General features: G+C 44.1%; 1 protein-coding gene across 5 annotated transcripts in view; it reads right to left on the reverse strand.

Moving 5' to 3' along the window:
* SIMC1 (SUMO interacting motifs containing 1) overlaps positions 1–25,163 on the reverse strand; it is a 190,800-nt gene that overhangs the window by 80,893 nt on the left and 84,744 nt on the right. For all 5 annotated transcript variants that reach the window (XM_068277109.1, XM_068277111.1, XM_068277112.1 and 2 more), the window contains exon 9: positions 13,593–13,671. In XM_068277109.1, coding sequence (XP_068133210.1) covers positions 13,593–13,671 — 79 coding nt within the window. The remainder of the gene's footprint in view (positions 1–13,592; positions 13,672–25,163) is intronic.

A 25,163-nucleotide genomic window follows, 5' to 3' on the forward strand; every position in this document is an offset into this window, starting at 1 on the left:
AACAGGTAATGTATACCTGATCAGATCGGCCGCCGCTAGCGACGCGCTCCCTACCCACGGGCGATCGAGGGTAATTTCCCGCACTGCGCGATCGACGGACCGATCCGATTTCGGGAGGAAATCGGATCGGCGGGTGCGTTTAGCGCGAACGATTGGCAGCAGATTCGATCCCAGAATCGAATCTGCTGTCGAAACGGCCGCGAATTGGGCCAGTGTATGGCCACCTTAATGGTGTATACACACTTGGAAGGTGGTAAAATTGGTCTAAGATCTTTCATGTGTGTACACACCATTAACCTCCCTGGCGGTAAGCCCGAGCTGAGCTCGGGCTATGCCGCGCAGGGGGAGATCTCAGCCCCTGGTGGGGCGATTTTTAATCTGTAAATTGCTGTGCGCGCAGCCAGCACTTTGCTAGCCGCGCGCACAGCTTGATCGCCGCCGCTCTGCGGCGATCGGCCGCACGCAGCGGCGAAAGAGGGCCCCCCCCCCCCGCCAGAGCCCTGCGCTGCCCGGACCAATGAGTTCCGGGCAGCGCTATGGGCTGGATCGGAGGTGTCTGACGTCAGGACGTCGGCTGACGTCCATGACGTCATCCCGATCGTCGCCATGGCGACAGGAGAAGCCGAACAGGGGAACGCGTTGTATACGCGTTCCCCTGTTTGCTATAGATGCCGGCGACGATCGCACTAGAGGGACACATGCGCCCTCTAGTGGTGTTTCATGTAGCTACCACTCTGGTAGCTTTACATGAAACAAAAAAAAAAAAAAATTTAAAAAAAGTTTTTTTTGCCAATTTGGCAAAAAAAATTAACCGCCAGGGAGGTTAAGGTAGCCATACACTGGTCGATTTGCCATCAGATTCGACCAACAGATAGATCCCCCTCTGATCGAATCTGATCAGAGAGGGATCGTATGGCTACCTGTACTGCAAACAGATGGTGAACCAATTTCAGCCTGAAACCGTTCACAATTTGTTGTGGTGGTGGTGCTGCTGCCGCCACATTCCCTCCCTCCCCCCCCCCCCCCGGCATACATTACCTGCTCTGCCGGCGCGACTGCCCCCGGTCACCGCTGCTCCGTCTCCGCTCTGGTCTCCAGGTCCGGCATGCTTTACTTCTTCCTGCCCGGCAGGAAGTTTAATAGTAGAGCGCCCTCTACTGTTTAAACTTCCTGCCGGGCAGGAGGAAGTGAAGCATGCCGGACCCGGAGACCAGACCAGAGTGGAGACGGAGCAGCGGTGACCGGGGGCAGTCGCGCCGGCGGAGCAGGTAATGTATGCAGGCTCTATTGCGTTGGTCGTCGGGCACTCGAACTCCGCTAGCGACGCGCTCCCTACCCGCGGGCGATCGACGGTAATTTTCCGCACGGAGCGATTGACGGAATCGGACAAAATGGATCGAAATTCGCCGTGTAGGGGGAACAATGTGACAGCAGATTAGATCCCAGTGATCGAATCTGCTGTCGAACTGGCGGCAATCGGCCTAGTGTATGGCCAGCTTTAGTCTCAGAGAACTCACAAGGAGTTATGCTACATACACACTTAAGATAAAAGTCTTTGGACAAGGCAACAGAGACAAAACTCTGTTATGGATGGTTACAGAACACAGCTTCTTACAGAACAACCCAATAAAATGCCACTAGATTAGTTACTGAATAAGAAAAAATAAAATAAATTACAGCTGAAAAAATAAAAATGAATATTCCCCAGTCTGAGTCAGACAGCTGGTTACAGACAAAAGGATTAAACACATCCAAAGGAGTTTTCTGAAGTAAAAGGAATCTGGTGGCTGCCATATTTATTGCCTTTTAAACAATTCAAGTTGCTTGGCAGTCCTGCTGATCTCTTTGGCTGCATCAGTGTCTAAATCACACACCTGAAACAAACATGTGTAAATTCCAGACAAACACCTGATCTGAATGCTTGTTCAGGATCTATGGCTAAGGATAAAGGTCTGTACTCACACACGACACAGACTAAACTTGGCTATGGCAGCCGCTAAAGACAGTGGGGGACATTATAAAGACTGTCTAAGACAAAATATTGGTATTTTTAGAAATCCATGCAGAATTGTCTTAGACATATTAAATAAAAAAAAAAAATCATTAAATAGTGCAGATTCCTTTATAAAAACGGTTAGGAATAGGAGGAGTAAGGCCTCTTTCACAGTAGGACGTTACGTTTTGATGCGATGTTAAAGTCGCAGCGCAAAATTACAACGCAATGCCCCAAAAAAGTCGCAACGCAACTTAATGCCCCGTTACGGTCGCATACAGTAGAGCATACAGACAATGAAAAGTATGTCTCCCAATCATTACTGAGCATGTGCAAACAGTCCAACGCAGCTAATAACTTGTATAAACGCACTGCATGCAGTACTTTCACTTAACGTGCAGCGCTAGTCACCAATGCAAGGTGTGCACAGTGAATGGGGCATTTATTTTTTCCATTTCAGTGAGTTATTCTGCGTAAATTTAACGTGCAACTTTAATGTCCCACTGTGAAAGAGACCTTACTCCTCCTATTCCTAACCGTTTTTATAAAGGAATCAGACATATTAAAAAAAAAAAAATAATCATTAAATAGTGCAGATTCCTTTATAAAAACGGTTAGGAATAGGAGGAGTAAGGTCTCTTTCACAGTGGGACATTAAAGTTGCACGTTAAATTTACGCAGAATAACTCACTGAAATGGAAAAAATAAATGCCCCATTCACTGTGCACACCTTGCATTGGTGACTAATGCTGCACGTTAAGTGAAAGTACTGCATGCAGTGCGTTATACAAGTTATTAGCTGCGTTGGACTGTTTGCACATGCTCAGTAATGATTGGGAGACATACTTTTCATTGTCTGTATGCTCTACTGTATGCGACCGTAACGGGGCATTAAGTTGCGTTGCGACTTTTTTGGGGCATTGCGTTGTAATTTGCGCTGCGACTTTAACATCGCATCAAAACGCAACGTCCTACTGTGAAAGAGGCCTTAGGAAAGTTTCTCAGACAGTGCAGCATGTAAGGTAAATTGCTGTTGCTGAGGTAACCAATACATCTGCTGTATTGTATCAATGCCCAGCACTGGAAGGGTTAAGCACATAACATTTAATCGCACATGCGCCGTGCTGTCACGCCAACCGCCGTGATGACGCGAGGTGGCCGGCGTGCGACGTCATTGATGAGGTTTGCGGAAGAAGGAGCCCCGACACTCGGCCAGTGTCGCCCGGGGAGCCGCCGATCAGCCCTATATGGACAGCCGTGGGGAGAAGAGCCAGGAGGCCGGCGTGGGACGTCCTGACCAGCACTGGGCTGCAGAAAGCCCCTGGTAAGTGAACATTTTTATTTTAGCCAGAGCTCGGAGTCCCTTTAACCCATATGGGTTGGTCGGCTGAAGAGCTTTTGTCCCACTCAGAACCAGGGACCAGGTCTGTCCAGCGATGTTCCTCCACAAGATGTACTGGCACATATGCTCCTCCGTCCATTGAACTTCAGTCCTGGATCAGATGCATTTCCACTCCTCGCAAATGCCATCTACCACTATAGGCGGCCACATTTATGCATAGGAATGTGTGTACAGAGGTGTCTTTGATGTGCAGGAGGAACCACGTTTGTGCCTAAATTACTCCATGCAGCTCTGTATGCTTTAGGGCCCGTTTCCACTTGTGCGGTGCGAATCGCTGCGGTAAAAATTCGCATGCGGATGTGAATTTTGCATGCGGGTGTATGCGAATTTTCATGCGAATTCGCATGGATGACGCTGTGCGAATTTAACCATGGCAGTGCCGGTGTGCTTTTGCCATTGATTTTTGTGAATTTGCATGAAAATTCACATACCAAAGCCGTAGGCGATTTCCCTATTAAATACATTAGCGGCGATTCGCATGCATTCCACACGCAGGCGAATTCGGAGGGCTCTGCCGTGCAGAAAAATCCTGCACAGAAAAACGCTCAGGAAAACTGACAAGTGGAAACAGACCCATTCACTTGTATTGGCTATGAGAATCTGCATGCAGGAAACGCATGCAGATTCGCGATAGTGGAAACGGGCCCTTACACTTGTAAGGCACAGGCTGCAGGAGCTCTTGGAGCCAGGAGCTGGCTCAGTTTATTTGAGGGGTAATGGCTGGGAGAAACTCCACTCTCTGCGTGTCTCGCACAAGCAAGCAGCAGGCAGCTGGGAGGTTTGTGAACTGACAAGCAGGTGCGTGGTAGAAAGGATAAAAGGCAGCTGCCTTGTAGTGTAGTTAAAAGTATTTATTCTAATAAAAAGCGACACGTTTCCGAGAGCTCAACTCTTTCATCAGGCTAAAATATTGGTTACAGAGTAGCAAGTTTTAAATGCACAATGTCACATAACACAGGGATTGAATTAGCCAATCCCCCCATCAGTATGCAAACACATTGCATACTGACACGCAGAGCAGAGTTTCTCCCAGCCATTACCCCTCACACAACCTGAGCCAGCTCCTGGCTCCAAGGGCTCCTGCAGCCTGTGGCTTACAAGTGTAAAGCATACAGAGCTGCATGGAGTAATTTAGGCACAAACTTGGTTCCTCCTGCACATCCAAGACACGTCTGTGCAGACATTCTATGCATAAATGCGGTCGCCTATAGTGGTAGATAGCATTTGCGAGGAGTGGAAATGCATCTGATCCAGGACTGAAGTTCAATGGACGGAGGAGCATATGTTCCAGTACATCTTGTGGAGGAACATCGCTGGACAGACCTGGTCCCCGGTTCTGAGTGGGACAAAAGCTCTTCAGCCGACCAACCCATATGGGCTAATCGGCAAGAATCTCAGGTGAGATTATACCACGGTTGGCTAACCAGTTTTCTCAAATTGTCTATTGAGTGCGCTCTCCCCCTCCCCCTTTACAGGAATCCTTGCCAGGTGACATTAGTCTGAAGTCTTTACAAGGCTTTTGAGATAGAGGATCAGCAAGACAGCCGAGCAATTTGCATGGTTTAAAGCGGTATTGTCACCATAAAAATCAAATTTCAACAGCAACTGGTCAGAGTGTATTAAGTGATAAAGATGCTATTCCTGCATTCAAAGCTTTTTCTGCTGTTATGGTTTGGAGTTATCAAATACTTTAGGAGCACTGGCCCTAGTGCCAAACAGTGCCAAAAAGTTGAATGCTGGGAGTTCTTATCTATAATATATTCCTCCTCTTCCATTTATTTTCCTGCCTAGCTGATCACTTGTGTTTACAAGCAAGGCTGAGGTGACTCAGTGATTGGATGTGTAAAAAAAAAAAAAAAAAGATTCTGGGAGGAAAGCAGCTAATGAATACACAATGGGCAAGAGAAGGGGGGACAAGAGTCAGGGAGGATATGATGTCAGCATTAGCTTGGCAAAATGGCCACTGCCTAGAATAGGATTTTCTGCTTTTCCTTTGTGAAATTCACAGGAATCATTAAAGGGAAGGTTCAGGGACGATTAAAAAAAAAATAAAAACCCGCATTCACTTACCTGGGGCTTCCTCCAGCCCGTGGCAGGCAGGAGGTGCCCTCGGTGCCGCTCCGCAGGCTCCTGGTGGTCTCCGGTGGCGCGCCCGACCTGGCCAGGGTTCTTCTGCGTTCCAAAGTGTACCTCACGGCGGCGCGCTGACGTCATCGGACGTCCTCCGTGCTTTACTGCGCAGGCTCAGAACTACTGAGCCTGCGCAGTACAGCCTGGAGGACGTCCGATGACATCAGCGCGCAGCCGTGAGGCGCATTTTGGAACGCAGAAGAAGCCCGACCTGGCCGCCGGCCTGGCCAGGTCGGGCGCGCCATCGGAGACCACCGGGAGCGGCGCCGAGGGCACCTCCTGCCTGCCACGAGCTGGAGGAAGCCCCAGGTAAGTGGATGCGGATTTTTTTTTAATCGTTCCTGAACCTTCCCTTTAAGTGGATAGCACAATACATCTGTTATGTAAGTAGAATATATATTCAAGGCTTTGGCAGACAAGGGACAGGAGACATGTATTGCTGAGGTCTCCCAGTTATTTGCTTGTCAGTATGTCATGCTCACACACGTACTGTGCTCTGCAGTCAGATTCAGCGGCAGCCCAACAAGTTCTGCCATTCCCAGCATCTTTCCACATCTCAGCTCATATCTACAAGCAGATGTTATAATACTGATGTTCTGAGTATGAATTGCTTATTTCAATAAACTTGTGCTGCTAAGTTTTAACTCACATGCTGGTTTGCCTGCAGCAACAGATGCCAAGTGCTACTGTGAGACTACAGACTCTGCCAAGTTAGAGACTAGCACAGCACATGCAGCATGCTGGGTCCCTGGTGTGATAGCTTTCTGGCAAGACACGACTAATGGTGTTTAAGAAAATTGATCTTAGTATTTAGAACTGCACTATAACAGTTAAGACTGTGAGATATTTGATTTCTTTGGGAAATGAGGTCGCCTCAAAATCTGAATCATCTACTAACATACAGTATTAAAGCCTAAAAATAGGATCACCTAGAAAATTTGACCTTTTAGCACAGTGTCTATTTGCTATAATATTCTGGTTAGAGAGCACAAGATAATTCAAACTTAAAGAGACTCTGTAACAAAATGTTCAGCCTTAGTTCTTCTATCATACAAGTTCCCTTGCCTGTTCTAATGTGCTCTGGCTTACTGCAGCTTTTCCTAATTGTATAGTGGCTGTGTTATCTCTGTTATATGATCTAATCTGTTTTCTTCTGTAGGCACAGTCAGGCTAGGCTGGAATGTGTGGAATGTGCAGGGCTGCTTGTGATTGGTAGAAGCTATACACACCCTCTGCAGGCCCCCTGCTGGCTCTGTATGACACACACTCTGCTTATGTGAGCCTATCACAAGCTGGTTAGTTTGTTTGTAAACACTGCCTAAAACTTAATTACAAGCCAGGATTGCAGCAGGGAGTGGCAGAAACAGCACAGAGGGGCCCAGGAGAACATAATGAATAGAATGGTATGCTTTTTGCTGTAAAATTTTTTAGAGTACAGATTCTCTTTAAGGGGCTGACCGCTTTATTCAGTTAATTTACCTCCCCCAAGAGAGAGTCTAGCCACCGTATGACACTGCTTAGCTGCCTAGAGCGACAGGGTGACTACCCAACTACCTTTGCAGAATCTGGAAACTGTAGGGCACATGGTCCTGCTACTTCAATGCAGATTTCCAAAATTAGAATTGGATGGTTATGGATTTCTGCACAAATTGGTCATAAATGTGATCTGATCTTCATCTAATGGTGCCCATACACGATACAATAAAAACGTTAAATTTTCCTATTTATTTGATCTAAATGATCGAAGTTGAACATTTTTTTTTTCCGATCCAAAAATTCAAACAATTATCCAGTTTTTTTTAGAGAAATCTGATCGGACATGCTGGAAAAGTCTTTATATTCGATGTAACAGAATAAATCGAACTAAATTATCCAATAAAAAAAAAAAAAAGAAAAAGAAAAAAAAAAGAAAAATTTTACCATGTATGGTCACCTTTAGTCACAACAATAGACAATCAATGTCTGCTTAAACTATTACCACACAATTAAAGGTTTCCATGTTTTTATTGCACACCATGTAAACATTCACAGTGTAGGTGGAAAAAGTATATGAACCCTTGGATTTCTTAACTGGTTAAACCTCCTTTGGCAGCAATAAATTTAACAAAGGTTTCCTGTAGTTGCAGATCAGTCATGCACAGTGGTCAGGAATACTTTTTGACCATTTCTCTTTACAGAATAGTCTTCAGTCCAGCCATATTCTTGTATGTCTGATTTAAATCGCTTTCTTGAGGTCATGCCACAGCATCTTAATCAGGTTGAGGTTAGTGACTGGACCACTCCAGAAGGCGTATTTTCTTCTGTTTAAGCCATTCTGTTGATTTACTTCTATGCTTTGGGTTGTTGTGCTGTTGCAACACCTCTTCTGCTGAACTTAAGCTGGTGGACTGATGACCTTAAAGCGGTATAAAACCCTGACATATAATTCAATAAAACATGGTTTTCCTACTTTTTATATGCCATACAGTTATATTTGCTTTTGTGCAGGTTTGCTCTGAGAGCTGACTTTTATAACTGGTTTTATTCCTCTTAATTTAAGCAGAAATACTTTCCGCGTGTCTGTCTGTTCAGGAGAGTCTGCACAGTCACATTCCTCACTTGATACAATTAAGTAAACACAAGATAACATTATCTCCAGTTCGGATGCGTCCAAGTATCTCTGCACTGAGCTTGGAAGTCCTGTGTTTAACTAGTTAAATGCTGTTCTAGTAAAAAAAAAAAAATAAAAAAAAAAAATAAAAAAAATGGTAGTATATAATATGCTGTAAATCTTTTTTGAGCAAAGAAGAAATGCTGGGTTTCATTCTGCTTTAAGTTCTCCTGCAAAATTTCTTGAAAAAAAAAAAAAAAAAAAAAAAAATTTTGAATTCATTTTTCCTTCAATGATAGCAATCAGTCAAGGCCCTGATGCAGCAAAGCAGCCCCAAACCATGATGCTCCCACCACCATACTTCACAGTTGGAATGAGATCTTGAAGTTGGTGTGCTGTGCCTCATTTTCTCCTCACAGTGTTGTGTGTTTCTTCCAAACAACTCAACTTTGGTTTCATCTGTCCACAGAACATTTTGCCAGTACTGCTGTGGAACATCCAGGTGCTCTTTTGCAAACTTTAATCGTGCAGCAATGTTTTTTTTTTTTTTTTTTGGACAGCAATGGCTTCTTCTGTGGTATCTTCCCATGAACTCCATTCTTGTTTAGTGTTTTACGTATCATAGATTTGCTAACATGGAGGATACAAAAGTCTCTTGCATATGCCAAGTCTAGCTGGCACTCTAGGGTTTTTCTTCACCTCATTGAGTATTCTGTGCTGTGCTCTTGCAGTCATTTACAGGATGCTAGATATTAACAACAATAACCGTAATTTTGCAAACGCGCAATCCCAAAGGCGCCAGGTGCAGGCACTGGTATCCTTATCCAAAGACAAAAACACAAAGCAACCAAACCAGTTTGAAGCCGCACACTGCCACAAGTGGTTGAAAATACAGGGACTGCAAAATTTTTGATTCAAAAATAGAAAATCTTTATTAAATAAACTTTTATGAAAAATGCCATTTGCATAGTTCGGCAACTGCTATAATAGAGCAAGAGACCATCACCACTCCCTAATCCATTAAAAACCCTCCTACGCAGAATAGCAACAGTGCTGAACTTTTCCCATTTATAGACAATTTGTCTTCATGTGGACTGATGAACAGCAAGGCTTTTGGAGATACTTTTATAATCCTTTCCAGCTTTATGCAAGTCAACAATTCTTAATTGTAGATCCGCGGAGAGCTCTTTTGTGTGAGGCATCATTCACACCAGGCAATGCTTCTTGGGAAAAAACAAAACCAAAACTGGTGTGTTTTTTATAGGGCAGGGCAGCTGTAACCAATACCTCCAATTAGGCCTGAACGATTTTAGGAAAAGATTGAATTGCACGATTTCTGTCAGGAATGGAGATTAGATTCACGATTTTCTTCAAATCAAACTTTAGCATGTGCCTCATCCAGACCTCCTCTGTGTAAAGGAGGCTGGGGGGCGGAGCTGTGATTAATCCTAAGCCTAAAGACTTCATAACTGGCCAAACTCTTGACCGACAGTGACAGTATAAACAAACGGAGAAAACCTGGTGCTCTAATCAATGAGTAGATTTTAAACCTCATATATATTAAACACAATTTTTACTCTCATATGCCAGAGTTAATGTGTAATAAGGTATTGAACAGTAGTACCACACCTAATATAATGTCTGACGCCCGCCCAGCTGATTATGCGCCTTACCAGGGGTGTCAAACTCAAATAGACAGGTGCCAAAATTGACAAATGGGGGAGAATTTGCGCTGGTACACTCACTGATACACACGCACACAATTCTTCATCTCACAGTACTTACTGATACACACACATCCTGTAGCACACACTGATATGCACAAACACACACCTCGAGCTCTCATCCTGCAGCACACACCGATATGCACAAACACACACTTCTCGAACACTCATCCTGCAGCACACACGGATATGCACAAACACACACACTTCTCGAGCTCTCATCCTGCAGCACACACCGATATGCGCAAACACACACTTCTCGAGCACTCATCCTGCAGCACACACTGATATATGCACACATACACAGCACTCCCTGACACACACAGTCACGCACTTCAGTCTTGCCTGCTGAATCTCCCCCACACTCTGCAGATTCACATGCTCTTATCTGCACTTTGGCAGTGACAACTTCTGGAAGAGGGATTCCTTCTCTACTCCCTCTGCTAGCCACTGAACTGCTGAATGAGGGTGAGGAAAAAAGTCAGACCAGACACTAGGCTGGTTTAACTAAATACCCTTGTCTCTCCCTGTGGTCTGCACCCCTCTGTGCAGCATTAACAATCAGAGAAGAAAAATGACACCTATGAGCTGCCAGAGAGAAAGAGAGCGAGAGGCTACCTGCCGCTGGGCTGATGACCTAAGAGGAAAAGGAGGCACTAGGCGGAAGTAAAGATACTAAGCTGCCGCAGGGAGTGCAACTATTTGTACACAGAGTTGCGCACAGCAGGAGAAGGAAGCCATACAGTTACTACTGCACAATGGGAGGGCAAAGGTCCACAGGATATCTTCAAAAAAAAGCCGCTTCGGCGATCACGGAATAGTTTCCGTGATTGCGATTTCGATATAAAATCAATAAATCGTTCAGGCCTACCTCCAATCACATCTCATTGATTGGACTCCAGCTGGCTAACACCTCACTCCAATTAGCTCTTAGAGAGGTCATTAGTCTAGGGGTTCACATACTTCTTCCACCTGAACTGGAAATGTTTACAGGGTGTTTTAAATAAATATTTCCATGTTTTTATTAATTTGTGTGTTATCCTTTTAAACAGACTGTCTATTGTTGTGACAGATGAAGATCAGATCACATTTTATGACCAGTTTGTGCAGAAATCCATATAATTCCAGAGGGTTCATATACTTTTTACTGCTACTGTATATATATTTTTAAATATTGGTTTGTAAAGCATCATGGATTTTAAACTCCTTCAAATTTGACTGAAAGCAACAAAGTCAGTTATTTACTATATTGGGCATGATTCACAAAGCTTTTTCATCTGTTTTCCTCTGATCGATCGATCGGGGGAGAATTTGCGGTCAAGATCTATCTATCTATCTATCTATCTATCTATCTATCTATCTATCTATCTATCTATCTATCTATCTATCTATCTATCTATCTATGCTCTTTAGGAGCTTTAAAAATGTAATAGAATTAAGGTAAGAAAAGTAATATTGAAATTGAGTTAATCAGGAACAACTTTGAGGGATTATTTTGCTTGTAAATGTGCTGAAAGGTTATTTTTATTAGTTAGGTGATAAATAAGACATGTATGAGACGTTTTGTGAATAGGGTCCATTGTATAGTAAACCAAGATATTCTGAACAAGGACCATACATGAAATTATATATGCATTTACTATATTGTAACTTAATTGCTAGCAGCCCTCCTAACTAGTAAAGACAAACAACATTTGTCTTGTCTTGCTTTTTTCCTGGCGAACTCAAAGCACCAAAGCTGCAGCCACCGGGGCACGCTCTATAGGAAGTAGCAGTGTTAGTGAATCTTGCCCAAGGTCTCCTTACTGAGTTTTAAAAGACTGTGCCCTACTGGAGGTTGGCAGCTTTACTGGCATAGAGGCGGAGGGGGCTGCTGTGGGCTCTGAAGTCTAAAGAACAAACATGCAGAGCACTGTCCAGCTTTACATCTCCCTCTAACAGGAGGCATCCAGAGCCCTCCTTGCCAGCTTCACCCAGGACAGGGGCTTCATGAGTGAACCAGCAGCTGGTAAGGGAGGGCAGAGTCCGGCTAAACCCCTTTCTACCACCTAATATACAAGTACAGCCTAATACACAAGTACCTAAAAATCACATTTTGCAGTGCATAAAATTGCTTGTTTTTACACTTCTGCCTCCCGTGTGTGTTTATTAATGTAGTGGCAAAAAGCACTTTGGGAACTTGATTTCTCGTGGGTAAGTATTAACTTTAACCGCCTTGGTGGTATAATTCTTTCTGGATTTTAGGGTCTAAAAAGCAATGAAAATGATATACCCTGGGGAGATTTTTAGCAGCCCCTGCACAAAAGTGGATCCAACGCTGCATTTCTTCCTCCGCGTGGCACTCTATTGCTATAGTAAGATCGCCGTAACTTGATAGATGATGATCTCACCCAAGAGATGGGGAGCCTTGGAGGACTGGAAGCAGATGGGCTGAGAGTGCCCAGATCCTTAGTGAGGTGAGCTCTGCACGCCGATCTGCTGTGCTTTCTGCAGTGTCTTCCAGGCAGATCCAGACCCAGGATTACAGCTAGTAGCATTCTTTCACTTCGAGCCTGGGCCGGGAATACTGCCAACGTGTTGTTTTTTTTTTTTTTTTTACAAAAATGTTCTTCAATATTCTGGGTCTTCTGGCTTCTACCAGGTGGTGTGTTTAGATAAGTGGTTAAAGCCCCAATCCAGGCACATGAGGACCACAGTGTTAAACCCCCCTAGAGACCAGGCTATTTTTTTACCTAATTGGCCACTGCAGCTTTAAGGCCAAGCTGCAGGGCCGCACAACAGCACACAAGTGATTCCCCCCCCCCTTTCCTCCCACCAACAGAGCTCTCTGTTGGTGGAGTCTGATCGCTCCACAGTTTATTTTTTTAATTAATTCTTTTATTTAATAAATTTGCTTTTTTTAATTTTCTTTCCCCTGCTCCCTCCCTCTGCCAGCCAATCAGCGTGATTAACTGTCATAGGCATCAGCCTATGACAACCGATCACTCCCCAGCCTATGGAGGATATAGCCGTGTCACACAGCTGTCCCCAGTACAGCACTGCTGCAGATTGCAGCGCTGTACATGTAAATAGACAACGATTACGCCGTCTCAGTCTCCCGATCGCCGCTCGGAGACTGAAGGTGGGGCGGAGCTCCGCCCTTCAAGCAGGAGATGCGCGCACAGCCTGCGCACGATCTCCTGCATTAGCCGGCTCCAGGACCTGACTCCACGGCCACACCCATTGGCGTGGAGCATTCAGAGAGTAGTTAAAGAGAAACTCCGACCAAGAATTGAACTTTATCCTAATCAGTACCTGATGCCCCGTTTACATGAGAAATCTATTCCTTTTCACAAACAGACCATCAGGGGGCACTGTATGACTGATATTGTGGTGAAACCCCTCTCACAAGAAACTGAGGACCGTGGTACTCCTGGCAGTTTCCTGTCTGTGAACCTTGTTGCATTGTGGGAAGTAGCTGTTTACAGCGGTTTCCAACTGCCAAAAAAGCATGCAGCAGCTACATCACCTGCCAACAGTAAAAATGTCACCATGTACTAAATGTCAGGATGTAAATCAGGGATTTAAAAGCTTTTACAACGGGAAAACACTGACTAAATCATTTATATATAATTATTGTAAAAATGAAGCACTTTATATTAAATTATTCTCACTGGTGTTACTCTTTAAACATTTAAACAGAAATGTGTTCTAGGAAGAAGGGGAGGGGAGGGGGAGGGGGGAGAAGAGAAAACAACCTCAAGCAATACCTACCAGTGAAAATCCTTTGCAGGCTAAAGAACAGTAGAAAGACATGACACAGTATTTCATCCCACCTCTGCCACTCTGGACCCTGTGAAACATAAAAAAACGAATATAAGAGAAGCACAGAATGCCTATGCTAATATATTCAGTTGGAAACATTTGACCTTGCATGCAGCTGTGTAGTATGTACTGTATGTATGGCTCCAAATTCAAAAAACGAGGAAGTAAAGTGCTATAGTATCAAGGACTTTATAGAAAAACTTTATTAACACATATTACAAAAATATTACAAGAGATTCTTCAATTCCACATAATTAGTTTCCAATAAATGATACATCAAAATACATCCAAAAGGCTGAAGCTGACGGAGCTGATAGGAATTGTATTCTGGCTTGACTTCGTTGTAACCTTGAATGAACATTGTGTCTTTATCATTTATTGGAAACTAATTATGTGGAATTGAAGAACCTTTTAATATTTTTGTAATGTGTTAATAAAGTTTTTCTATAAAGTCCTTGATACTATAGCAGTTTAGTTCCTCGTTTTTTTGAATTTAGGTCCTTTTCCATAAAGTAACCAAAGGTCTATATAGGCAAAGTGGATTGCCTTTTAAAAAGGACTGTGTTTTTTGATCCTTCACTCTATAAAAGGACCGTACCCTAATATATATATATATATATACACATACAGTTGTATGGCTCCAAACACAGACTTTACACTACAGAAAAGGTTCCCTAATATTTTTTTCACCAGTACACTTGTCAAAGCAGTTTCTATATGGCGATTCCACCTACCAGTCACCATGGCAACCAGCTGGCTGCTGCTTCACTTGGGAAATGTATTTACAATTGAAAACAGTATGCCTAAAGCTCAGAATGCCAATACAGCATCCAATATTTATATCCTATTCAAATGTATATTACTGTACAAAAGTTTTAGGCAGGTGTGAAAATTGCTATGTACTAAGAATACTTTTACAAATTACATTGTTAGTTTATTTTTTTGTCAATTAACAATGCAAAGTGAATACAAGAGAAATATAAATCAAATTAATACTTGGTGTGACCACCCTTTGCCTATAAAACAGCATCACTTCTATGTACACCTGCACATAGTATTTAACCACTTTTTCGGGATTGTGGCAGTATAGACTGTTCTCATTCCTGGGGCAAATGATACAAGTCTTCGTCTTCTAAAGCGCCCGCGACATTCCCACGCGGCAAAGTTAGTAGACCACTGATCAGTGATCAGTTAATGGGAACTATGTTATGGCTATTGTTAAAGTGAAAGTACCCACACTAAACATCCTGTTTTCACAGCATACAGGAATAAACTGGGGAGGAGGACATCTAGTGGCAAAATAGTAAATGTCAACTTAATACAATACATAAATCCCACGTTAAAAACCCTTCTCAATCAATAGAAAAGCCTTTATTAGCCATTACAGCAATCAATTGCGTCCTATAATTGCAGACCAGCTTTTTGCAGGTCTCCATGGGTATTTTTGCCCATTTATCTTTAGCGATGAGCTCCAAATCTTTCAGGTTGGAGGGTCTTCTTGCCATCACCCTGATTTTAAGCGCCCTCCTCAGATTCTCAATTGGATTAAAGTCAGGACTGGGCCACCCTAAAACGTTAATGTTGTTGTCTGCTAACCATTTCTTCACCACTTTTGCTGTGCGTTTTGGGTCATAGTCATGCTGAAATATCCATGGCCAAGTTTCTCTGCAGACTACCTGATATCGTTGAGAATCCTCATGTATTACTCTTTTTTCATGGTGTCCTTTACTGTGATTAGGTTCCCTGGTCCATTGGCTGAAAAAACAGACCCAAGCATTAGGTTCCTACCACCATGTTTGACAGTGGGGATTGTGTTCTTGGCTTTTTTTTATGCCAAAGGAAGGAAACATTGTGCCATCACTTTTGGCTTCTGACCAAGTCTTCTGAGATTTTCCACAGTGCAGAACATCTTGTACTTTTTAATACTTTGCACTGTAGCCACTGGAACTGGAAAACATTATGAAATGTCCTTGTAGCCCTTTCCTGACTTGTGAGCAGCCACAGGTACTCACTGAGCTCCTTTGTCTTAGCCATAACTGTCCACAAACCAACTACAGAGAGCTGCTGTTTTTCACCTGTTGAATTGATTAAAACAGCTTTTCCCAATTAATCAGGGTAATTTGGATGCTAGGAACAGCTTGACTATTTGAAGGGTATAGAACTTTGGATTTTCCCACAGTTTGTGAAGGGTATGAATAATTTTGGACTGGACATTTTTTTGCTCAAATTTAAATTAAAAAAAAAAAAACTGAGAATTTTTTTCCACAATGTTTATACATAGTCTTATCTTTTGGGAGACGACCATGTCATTGCCCATCAAAAATGTACAAGCTGTTTGAATAAGGCTGGTTTCACAGTGGGACATTAAAGTCCCACGCTACAGCAGCCAGTAACACAGCCTAACTCACAGCACTGTAAAATCAATGTGCTGTTCACAGTGCACACGTTGCGTTAGATAGTAACGCAGCACGTTTAAACAAAGTGCTGCATGCTGTACGTTATACTCCGGCGAAGCCACGTTAGACTGCTTGCATATGCTCAGTAATGTTGGAGGAGGAGGTCTTCCCTCCTCCTCTGCGGCCAGCCACATGGCTAATTAATATTCACTGCACTGTGGTGACTCGTGGTAAGACTGTAGTGTTGTCCGGATCATGAACGAATCGTTCATTTGATCCGGATCTTTTTTGTGAGTCAAATCATCCGGATCATCACAATGAAAAATTCGTTTCACAGTGGATGTCTGTATGGAAGAAACAGGAACATACAAAATGTACAGTGCAGGGAAAGTCCCGCCCTGCTAGTCATTTCACTCCCAGTCTGCTTCCCTAGTAAAATGATCCGATTCAAATGATCTGAATCCTTAAAAAGATCCGGACTTCCTATTACTAACCTGGAGCGGCTGCTTTGAGAGCTGCATAACGCAGCTCAATCTGACGTCCAACTTCAACACCACCATGAGTTGCGTTAGGGGCACGTTATGCGACCATAACATCCCCTAAAACGCAACGTCTTGGTGGGGAAGTAGCCTTAAAGTAACGAAGTCAAAATCTGCCAGGGATATGAATCATTATGGGCAGCAATGTACATATTTTTTATTTCGGGACTCAACTTTTTATTATGTAATTCATGAGGGTATATTACTGTGATCTTTGCAAATAAGGGCTTGTAGAGTGTACTGGTTAAGGGCTCTGCATTTGACATAGTAGACCAGGGTTTGAATTCTGGCTAGGGTCAGGAAGTCTTGCCCAAGGACTTATTACTGAATAGTTACTAACACTTAATGGCTGCAGTTCTTGAGTGCTTTGAGTCAAACAGGAGAAAAGTGCTATACAAATGTTAGGATTATTATTATTATTTTATTATCATTGTGGTTAAGAATTGGTGTATTTTTTTCCGGTTTTGGGTTGGTCACTATTTCCAACTAAAATATTGTCCCCATACAATGTACTAGGGGCATATTTTAAACATTGTAATAACCGGGACAAAAAAAAAAGAAAAAAGTGGATTTTTTTCCACAGTACCATGTTTTATTTGAAGACTATGATGGCCAAAAACCAAGAAATGGGTTTTTTGCCATTTTGTTCTGCATTATTCCCATTAAAATTCTTAGCAAAACACACCACCCAGAGAAAACCTAATTGGTGACGAAAACAAGATATACATATACATTTTTTTGTTGTTGTGACAAGTAGTGATAAAGTTATTGGTGAATGAATGGAAGCAGCACTGAAAGGAACATTTTTCTAGTCCATAAGGGGAACAACCCCTTAGTTGTGAACTGGTTAAAAGAACACAGCAGGCAGAAGGATCTACAACTGGTGACTGTGGAGGCCAATGGAGTACAGTAAACTCATTGCCATGTGTAAGAAACCAGTTTGGAAAGATATGAGCTTTGTGACATGAAGTTATCCTGCTGTATTGAGCCATCAGAAAAAATTAACACTGGTCATAAAGGGATGGACATGTTCAGCAACAATACTCAGGTTAAACAATGCTGAATTAGTACAAGGGGCCCAAAGTGTCCCCCCACACCACTGCCACAAGCTAAAATGGTCAACACAAGGCAGGATGATCAGGCAAATAACTTGTGAACCTATTACCTGAATGTCAGCTGCATAGCGCACTGGTAAGGTTGTTGCCTTTGATATAGGATTTGCACCCTTTGACAAGAGTCTGAATCCCAGCCCAAGCCAGTAGGTAACTCAGTAAGGAGTCCTTGGGGAAGGCTCCCTGGACACCTGTGGAGCACACCTTAACCTCCCTGGCGTTCAATTCCCACAGGATTTCTGTGCAAAATGTGATAGAATACATTTGTAAAACTTTTTTTTTCCTGTAACTTGCTAAAATGTGTCAAGCAAGGGTCTAATACAGTGCAGGAGAGTATTGATGTGTATGCACGTTTATACTGTTCACAGCACGTTTTGTTTGGATGGAGAATCTGTGCATACCGCTAGGGAGCTGCAGCTCTGACACTTTGCGTCTGTCAGGAGAAAAGCATGATAAAAGTGTTCTGTGCCTTGTCTTAGCTGAAAAGTAGACTCATCAGGCCAGGAAACTTTTTCCACTCTTGTATAGTCCAAGTTTGAGGAGTCTGCGCAAATTGTAACCTTCATTTCCTGTTCTTTGCTGACAGGAATTGCACTCAGTGTGGTCTTCTGCTTCTCTAGATCATCTGCTTCAAGGTTCTGTGCCTTGTGTATTCAGAGATGGTATTCTGTATACTTTGGCTGTAAAGAGTGGTTAGTTTAGCCATTGTTGCTCTTCAACCTTCTTAAAAATTAACCTCCAGACTAAAAATCTACTCAGCAGCACTGAAAAGGCTTGGCGTTTCTTTAACAGTTTCACAGTATCAGAACTTAGTTTTTCTTACCCAAGCCTCATTTTTAGGTGCACAGAAGAAAACTGCCCGGGCATTTTTCCCTTGATGCTGTGCAAAGCATGATAGGATTTCTTATGATGCTGTTCTCATTCTGCTGTTTTTTTGTTTTCTTAATTTGAGATTTGAAGCCTAGCGCACACAGCTGGGAGGGGTGATCAGGACACATGACAGTTGGAACTGCAACATGCTCCCAGTCACCTCCTTTCAACCAAAAAGATGGCTTTCAACCAAAAAGATGGCTGCCCCCATGAAATCACAAACATTTGCCAGTTCTTTTAAAGGGACTCAGAGTTCTAAATAAAAACGAAATTGGCACTCCCCTGGGGCTTTCTGCAGCCCACTGTAGGTCGGGAGGTCCCACGGCATCCATCTGGCTCTTCTCCCAGGGCCTGGCCAGAAATGGCTCCCCAGCGGCACATCTGTCGTCACCACGGCGGCCGACAGTACTGCACATGTGCGATTAAACCACGTATGCGCCAGCCGCCATGACGACGAGAGGAGGCCGGCTTGGTGACGGCAGACATGATGTTTCAGGAAGAAGGAGCCCGACACTTGGGCCCAGTGTCGCTGGGGAGCCATTTCTGGCCAGGCCCTGGGAGAAGAGCCAGATGGACACCGTGGGACCTCCCGACCTACAGTGGGCTGCAGAAAGCCCCAGGTGAGTACCAATTTTGTTTTTATTTAGAGCTCGGAGTCCCATTAAAACAGGGTGGGTAAGAGATTATATTACCCATCTATTTTAATTAACATAACAAATGTAACTTAATGACAGTATGTTTGTTTAGGCTGAAGTTCCCCCTTAAACCGGTCTGCTCATTCTGCTTGAACAGCAACATATTTTTGACCACAATTCCCACTCACTGAATATTTTCTCTTTTTTTGGAACAGTCTTTGTAATCCCTACAGATGGTTGTGTGAACATCCCAGTAGATTATCTGTTTCCAAAATAGCAAGACCAGCCCTTCTGGCACCAACAACCATGACAAGTTTGAAGTCCCTTAAATCCCCTTCTTTCCCATTCTGATACTCTTTTCTAACTTTATCAATTTGTATTCATTGAGTGTAGCTGCCCAAATGCATTGTGATTGTCATGTGATTTGCTTGTTAACACAAATAACTAATAAGCCAATTTCCTTTTCTAGGTGGTGCAATATTTTGGGGATTTTAGCTCATTGGTAGAGTAGTTCAGCAGCATCAAGGGTCACAACATACCAAACAGTGAATCTTAGGGTCAAAACAATAGCACTTTGTCAGTCAAACAATGTCTGAACAGCAACAAAAATACACCACACTGGGGATTCAGTAGGGTTGAAGTGTCACACACACACACACACACACACACACGCACACACACACACAAAATATTCAACTTTCTGCGTCTGTACCAACTCTAGCTCAGGCTTCTTGCCTTCTGCAGCCACACTGGCTTGGGAGTGACACCTTGCCACAGGCCTAATGGCAGTCTTGGGCCACTCACCTATCCACTCTTCTCCTAGATTCTCGGAACTGGAGCACACGTATATAACTAACTAACTTGTTATTACACCGATGGTAGCATCGTCCCTGGCGTTTCTCTTTTAGCAATGCAGCAAAACACCAGTCAGGCAAGATCTAAAATTTAGACTACAAATTAATGGGTCCTTCACATCATGCCATATTGGTTCTGCCCTACATTACTAATGATGCTGCAGTGAAACACCAAGATGTTGCAATTAGTAGGGCATGTGTGTGCTATATTAAACTATTCAACAAAGGCTTTTTATATATTGTATAGATTTATTCATATTTTAGAGATTAAGGGTCACTTTCCTCTATGCCGTGTGTCTTGCGGTATGCATGCCGGTACTTGCAGCGATGCGAGCATGCATCAAAATCCCTGTAGCAATGCCGTAGCAAAATGCAGTATGCCATCTGAATTGCTGCAATATGCGATTCAGATGGCAAGCCTATTAATGGAATAGGCAGCATTTCCGCTCTCTAATCACTTGCGAGGAAAAAAGCTGCAGACTTCACAGCAGTGGAAATGGTGCCCTAGTATCCTCTTGTAGTAAGGGCCTAAGGAAATAGGGGTTTGTTTGCCAAGGTACAGATTTTTAATCAACCCTACGTGGAACATATTCCTAACTAATAGTTCTTGCCAAGTAAACTCACAGGGTCAGATTTATCAAAGCATTACCGACAGTTTTTTCTTCTAAAACTGTTCTAACCAGCAGAGGAACTGTTCTGCATGATAGTAAGAAACTTCCCAAATCCTACATAATACCGTCAGTTTACCGTGGATTTCTAGAGCTGCACTAGAGTTAAGAAAAGTGCAATTCCATTCCTAAACTGCTGCAGATTAAGAAGTGCTCAATAGCAGTTCTACAGATAGTACAGGCTAGACATGATTTGTGAAGGGCTCCTCCCCCCTGCTGAATTTCTCCTCAGAGCCTGCTGACTCCTATTCTTAACAGTTTAAGAAGGAATCTGCACTATTTAGTGATTTATTAGGATGTCTGAGACAGTTCTGCATGAATTTCTAAAAAACCTACTAATTTGTCTCAGACACTCTTGATAAATCTGGCCCACAGAGCATTGAAAGGGAGAACCACCAACAAGGGTACAATCCCAAAAAACATCCCCTATAGTGTAGTCAATAGTAGTCAAACGGTAGCCTTTAGTATGTATTACTAAACTACAGCAAATGGTGGTCATACATGGTACAATTTTTCATTTTTTTCCGATTCGATAATTTAGTTCAATTATTCCGTTGAATCGAATATAAAGATTTTTCTAGCATGTTCGATCAGATTTTTCTTGAAAAAAAACGGGATAATCGTTTGAATTTCTTGATCGGAAAAAAATATTTTCAATTCGATCATTTAGATCGAACGGGAAAATCGAACATTTTTATTGTATCGTGTATGGGCACCATTAGAGTGATGTTGTAACCAGGGCTGTGGAGTCGGTCCAAAAATCCACCGACTCCGACTCCTCAGTTTAGGATTCCACCGACTCCGACTCCACGACTCCGACTCCTCTAATTTGCATATTACAATTTTGTTGATTAAAAGTATGTAACATGAAATTCGTCTCTTAACTGCCAACGCTTAGGAATTTTACAAGACAACTGAAGTGAGAAGGATATGTAGACTACTATATTTATTCTCTTTAGACTAAAACTAGTCCTTGGTAAGAGTACTTGTAAAAGGTACAAACCGGAACAAAGAACATCTATCAGGCCCTAGGCAATGTAAGTGTGGGTACATGTAAGAATGATGTGCAGGTACTCTGCAGGGGAATGAGGAGATTGTAAACAGACAACGCCTCTGTGTTCAATGTGCACAGCATTCTCAGTGGATTCCCTGCAGCTCTGTGGGGAGTGCATATGTAGAGTATAGTACTACTGTGTAACAAAGTAAACCTGAGACAGATGAAATTAAAGTTTTATACATACCTGGGGCTTCCTCCAGCCGCCTTCAGGATAATCAGTCCCTCGTTGTCCTCCACCACCTGGAACTTCTGCTATGAGTCCAGGTACTTGAGCCAGTCAGGCGTAGTGTGCATGCACACACTCCGCCGCCAGGAGCATACTACACCTGTGCAGCACTATTGCGCAGGTGCAGAATGTTCCTGGCTGTGGGAGCAGCATGCGGCCGGACAGCGCTGACTGGCTGAATTACCAGGACTCATGGCAGAATATCCAGGTGGTGGAGGACAGCGAGGGACTGATTAGCCTGAAGGGGGCTGGAGGAAGCCCCATGTATGTATAAAACTTTACTTTTCATCCGTCTCAGTTACCCTTTAATTTGTAGTCACCAAACCAAATTTTAATAACATATCACATTATTTGATTTCATCAGCAAAGGGAGTGCATACATTTGCATAAATCAGCATCAATGCAGAATTATTTCCATGTCGTTGACCATCTCTATTAGTGACACAGCTACACATCAGGCTTTATTCTTACAGCATAGATGTTATTTAGTTTATATAAGAGATTCCTGTGTACACATCATATATACAGTCACAATCAGATATGTATATCTGACCTTAAAAATACGGGGACTGCTTTATTGAAGCAGCACAAGTAACTAATTTTGATTAGTTTATTTCATTTTTGTGGACTAAACACAGCTATTACTGTATATATACATTATTTTTAATGACTATTATCCGAGAAATAGAACATTTTATCATATTTTCTATTTTAATTACAGTTACAAATTCATTAGGAGTCGGAGTCGGTGCATTTTTTCCCGATTCCGACTCCAGGCAACCAAAATTGCCCGACTCCACGACTCCGACTCCACAGCCCTGGTTGTAACGATGAGTCCTGATTATTAGGTGATCTGCAGTAGCACCTATAATGCAGATATATACCTGATTATATGGTGATCTGCAGAATCCCCTGTAATACAGATATACAAGAGCTGAGGAGGCAACCAATAGCAATGAGTGTAGATAAGTGTAGTGCTTGGTGCAACAATAGTACTGATAGGTTTGACTATGCCACACCAGAGGAGCTGGTGGGCACTAACAGTACTAGACCCCCTCACCAGAGACTAGGGCCCCCTGGTGAGAGTAGAGTGGTCAAACTAGCAGAGTTTGGCAACAGGCTGGCAGATACGGTACAAAGTCAGAAGGCAAAGACAGGAAGGTTATAGCAGGCAGAGTCAGCAGCAAGATCAGATGCGCAGAAGTACAAAATCACAGAGTAAGAATAGTCAGAACGAGCAAGAGCCATAACAGATAATACAATACTCAATTTATGGATTATGGCTATCAAAGCAATCCTATCACTGTGAAATCCCCGGTTTCCTCCCGGATCAAAGCACACTGGATCTATCTAAGGTCTGAGCGCTAACACGAAGTATTCGCAACAGCAGACAACTTGCTACTAAATCCGCCATGCTTAACCTCCCTGGCGTTCTATTTCCCCAGGATTTCCGTGCAAGAAGTGGTTCAATTAATTTCCAATCATTTTAAACTTCTTTTTCTTTTTGCAATCATTTTTTTTTATTTGGTCGGGATCCCCCTTCTGGGGGGGGGGGGGGTGTCCCTGTTCTTTTTAGGCTGTTGGTGGCCTTTGGGGACCCCCCCTTCTGGGCAGGGAGGGGGGCCCTGTCCTTTGCAGGCTGTGGGGTGTCCCCATTCTATGCTGGCTGGTAGTGACCCCCCTTCTGGGCAGGGAGGGGGGCCCTGTCCTTTGCGGGCTGTGGGGTGTCCCCATTCTATGCTGGCTGGTAGTGGCCGGTGGGGACCCCCCTTCTGGGCAGGGAGGGGGGCCCTGTCCTTTGCAGGCTGTGGGGTGTCCCCATTCTATGCTGGCTGGTAGTGGCCGGTGGCGACCCCCCTTCTGGGCGGGGGGGGGGGTGTCCCCGTCCTTTGCGGGCTGTGGGTGGCCTTTCCCTCCCTCTTCCCATCCCCTGTGCAAGCCCCCCCCTTCCCCCTGAACCCCTTCCCTCGGTGTGAGTCCTGTTCTACTCACCCAGGCTGTCTCCAGCGGCGGCGGCGCAGAATCCCTTCTTCCTCCATCCCCGAAGTCTCATGCTCTGTGTAATTACCGCTACGAGGCTTGGTGACGTCACTGAGCCTCGTAGCAGTAACGTCACAGGCCGGGACTTCGGCGTTAGAGAAAGAAGGGATTCTGCTGGCGCCGCTGGAGACAGCCTGGTGAGTAGAACAGGACTCACACCGAGGGAAGGGGTTCAGGGGGAAGGGGGGGCTTGCATGGGGGATGGGAGGGGGGAGGGAAAGGCCACCCACAGCCCGCAAAGGACGGGGACACCCCCCCCCTCCGCCCAGAAGGGGGGTCCCCGCCGGCCACCCACAGCCTACAAAGGACCAGGACACCCTCCCGCCCAGAAGGGGGGTCCCCGCCGGCCACTACCAGCCAGCATAGAACGGGACACCCCCCCCTTGCTGCACAGAGGGGATCCCCGCCGGCCACTACCAGCCCGCATAGGGAATCCCCCTGCACAGAGTGGACACCCGTCCGCACACATAGGGGGAATCCTTGCACGCAGCACATTCTCTGCCCCGCCAGCTGCACAGGGATTCCCCAGGGTGGCTGGATGCTTGTTCTGTATGCTGGGGGTAGCACAGATCGCTACCCACAGCGTGCAGTCAGGCATCCAGCCATCCTGGGGAATCCCTCTGATGAGGGAAAATTGCAGCGGGCGGTGCAGAGAAACAGGAAATCTCCCTGGCGGGATTGACGAGCTCAGCTCGTCCAAAACACTTTCAGCAAGTTTTTGCTGGACGAGCTGAGCTCGTCCAGAACGCTAGGGAGGTTAAAGAGAACCTGTACTGAGTAAAAATATTTAAAATAAACACATGAGGTAACTTCAAATGAACATTACATAGTTGCCTTGCCATCAGTTCCTCTCAGAAACTCACCATTTTCTTCTGACAATAATCCCTTCCAGTTCTGACAATATTTTGTCAGATCTGAAATATATCAGTTGCTGTCAGTTATAGCTGAGAGGAAACTAATGTACCAGGTAATGTCCAAGTTTCCCTATGGCTCAAGTGGGCGATGTTACAGTTTAACTGTGTGCTGACCAGAAAGCTGTTATGGGTAATGGCCATTTTCAAAATGGAGGACGGAAAATTCCCTTGATCACAGTGAACAGGACGTGGGACGGGAGAAAGACACT

The sequence above is a fragment of the Hyperolius riggenbachi genome, chromosome 3 (genome assembly GCF_040937935.1).
Source record: "Hyperolius riggenbachi isolate aHypRig1 chromosome 3, aHypRig1.pri, whole genome shotgun sequence".
NCBI classification, from domain to species: Eukaryota; Metazoa; Chordata; class Amphibia; order Anura; family Hyperoliidae; genus Hyperolius; species Hyperolius riggenbachi.